At 45.9% G+C, this 3101-nt stretch overlaps 1 protein-coding gene across 2 annotated transcripts in view; it reads right to left on the reverse strand.

Annotated features, from left to right (window-relative positions):
* Positions 1-1421: 1421 nt before the first annotated feature.
* The window catches only part of LOC106818217 (60S ribosomal protein L27-like), a 5719-nt gene continuing 4039 nt past the window's right edge, over positions 1422-3101 (reverse strand). For both annotated transcript variants that reach the window (XM_014822941.1, XM_014822940.1), the window contains exons 2-3: positions 2177-2334; positions 1422-1768 (exon numbers count right to left, since the gene is read on the reverse strand). In XM_014822941.1, the coding sequence (XP_014678427.1) occupies positions 1501-1768; positions 2177-2319 (411 nt within the window). In that variant the 5' untranslated portion in view covers positions 2320-2334 and the 3' untranslated portion in view covers positions 1422-1500. The remainder of the gene's footprint in view (positions 1769-2176; positions 2335-3101) is intronic.

Raw genomic sequence — 3101 nt, forward strand, 5'->3', positions numbered from 1 at the left:
AGCCAGTACAACGTTTTACAAGTTACGAAATGATTCCTCATATTATATATATACTTAATATATATCATAAACGACCGCAGAGACATTTAATTAATTGGATGTGCATGCTTGGGCGTGATTAAAAAAAATTGCGAAATAAAAAAAACAAAAAAACAATTGCGGTTTTTGTTAACACTCGATTGTATGTACCCGACGCATCGCGTGCGTGAGCGACTCACTCACCTCTTCGCGACGTCGGCAGGTGGCGCCGCCGCAGCCGCATCGCCCTTCAGCGAATCCTTGATCTGCAGACGCGCCCGCTCAATCTCTCCCACGAGCGAGCTGGTTGCCACGGCGACGGTCGCCACGTCGCCGGCGAGGCGCGCCTGCTCTGCTTGCTCCGCCGCCTCGTAGCGATGACGGTCGAACCAGACGGACTCCTGCACGAGGCAATGTGCGAGATCCATGGCAACGTGCGTGTGACGAGGTCAGAGGTCAACGACGCGAGATGTGAAAGCCGGAGAGCTTGAATGAAGCAATCTGCAAACAGAGAATGAGAGTTCAGGGATGAGAGGAAAGAGGGAGAGGATGGTGGGACGAAGCCTCGTGTCTAGCATTTGTGCCTTCGCCTCGCCATGGCAACAAGAATTCAGTAAATCTGCCTTGCGTTTGATGCAAGAATGTCTAAAGAGAGATGATGTCAAAACCACTATGACATCACGGGTATAAAATGTCACAACTTTTACGATAAAGCTTTGTGCAGATCGTGATATTTTATACTTAAATATCTATAGAATAACAACAGACTATAGGATATTGCTATTCAATAATTGATAGCTATTTGTTTTCAACAATGGGCGTCATGCAGAACCAGCTGGCAGGAATTAATCGTGCCTTCTTATCGTTCTCTGGTGAGAACAACTGTGTATTTGCTAAGTGTTTGTGGTACTTCCTCTGGTTCCTAACCCAGAAGAAACATTCTAACGAGCGCTGCTTGCACCCTCACGTCGTTAGGACTCCACGGTAATTAATTTGTGCCGCTTGTGAGATTATATCAGATCGTCTTCGATTCATTTGTACACTGCTAGCATGCCCGAGATTCGTGTTGGCAATAAGCAAGTCTACACCAACTCCATTTACTTTTGCCCATTTTAATACTGTCACGTAACCGTGTTAAAATAGTGTGACATCCATCACTAACATCTGTTGCAATTTAGAGCCTTTCAATTTTTTCTAGTGTGAAGTCCACTGTGAACTTCAGATTAAATGCAAGTGTGTAAAGATACACCTCGCCGTCACAGACCACTAAATTTTGCGTAGCAATCACCTTCGTACTCATCGTTTGTTTATCGTCCACTGGTCAACATCAAGTCAACGTCACATCGAAATACATCGCTCGAACGTCCACAGAACACCAAACAAAAAAACGCAAAACCACTGCGTAATTTGAGATGACGAATATTTTTTTTTATTACTTTACAACAGACGCGAGCGGAACACACACACGGAGAGCACGAAAACTTAGAATCGTAGCTTCTGGAAGAACCACTTGTTCTTTCCAGACTTGTAGCGTTCCGTGAACTTGGCCTTGACCTCTCCGCGCGCCTTTCTCTTCAACGCCGGGTCGCGGAACACGTCCTTGTTCACTGTCTGCTTGTCGAAGGCGAGATCGACGGAGTAGCGCGTCGGCATCATGTGGTTGTAGTTGAGGACCTTGATGAACGGCTTCACCTTCGACCGCACGGCGACCTTCTTCTTGCTCATAGACTTGGTGACCTTACGCGGGTACCTGTAACCATGACGACGACAACAGGCGAATTAACGAGTGAACGACAACGAGAGAAGATTGAACAAGATGAGACGAAGGGGAGGGTGTCAAGAATGTATTGTAGAAGGACTATGAATCATGAATACGAATTACTATCACGCAACGAACAGGATGTTGCGTTGCTCCCTTCTGGCGGAAGTCCGAAGGGAAGAACGAGGCGAGGGTTAGGAGGTTAGGGTAAGAGTTAGGGTTAAGTTTAGGGTAAGGGATAGGGTTAGCACACGCATTGGGCTCGGCTCGCATCAGATACGATTTTCGTCTGTCACGATCTTTCGATCAGCCGGGGAATAAAATCACGTCCCGAACCGTCCGCGCCAACCCTCCCACGACGACTACACCGTCCCAGCAGGGGGCGCTGCGCTCTCTCACCTGTCGATGCCGGCGATGAGGGCGTGACCGTAGCCCTTGTCCGAGCTTCCCTCGTCGTAGTTCTTCACGATGACGGCCTTGCGTCCGGCGTAGCGCCCGTTCAGCACCAGCACCACCTTACAAGACTTCATTATCTTCCCCATGGCTAAGGGTTGTTTCTACAAGGACAACGGGAAAACACCCGAGTTCAGTCGCAGCCGATCTCAAATTTTGAGGGCGATTTCTAACTAAGGTCCTCTCACTTGTACAATGTAAACCTACTCACACGTACTATTAGAGAGATTTATAATGTAGAAAAATAGAATAGGTGTTAAAATTTAAACCCCTATTCTATTTTTCTACATTTTCTTTCTATCTACATGGGTGTCGTGTTTTAATTCAAATATATATTATATATATAATATATATAATATATATATAATATATAAATACGTCGACGTATGAGAATTGAGTTATCATAAGCTATCTAAGCAACAAAATTAAATCTCCTTTCTCCCACGTCTTTCCTTCTGCCTCGGCTCGCGTCAATTTGGTTTGGCCTTATTAGTCGCTACGTTATCTACATCTGTCGACAAGCCGGGAAAAAATTCATTCACACAAAGCCGAGAGGCCCGTCCCCCCCCCCCAACCTCTTTTGAAAGTTTTAATTTGACGAGATTTGCACAGCGTGAAAACTGTACATTGGTGTAAAATAAATGCGAGCGAGCTAAGAATATCGGTTCAATGACCTGGGTCCCCGTCTTTGGGAAATTGATTTATTCCGGATCAGCGAATAACCACGTTTTTGTTTCCCTCACGTGATACCTTGGCTGAGCACAACTAAACAGTCTGCAAGCATTCGCACATCTGCTGGAATACATCGCACATCTGCACGACATTTCAAAGAGTTCGATTCCCGCAAACCCGGAATTTTTTGAACAATCGC

This window comes from Priapulus caudatus, unplaced genomic scaffold (genome assembly GCF_000485595.1).
Source record: "Priapulus caudatus unplaced genomic scaffold, Priapulus_caudatus-5.0.1 Scaffold2095, whole genome shotgun sequence".
In the NCBI taxonomy this organism is placed as follows: Eukaryota; Metazoa; Priapulida; class Priapulimorpha; order Priapulimorphida; family Priapulidae; genus Priapulus; species Priapulus caudatus.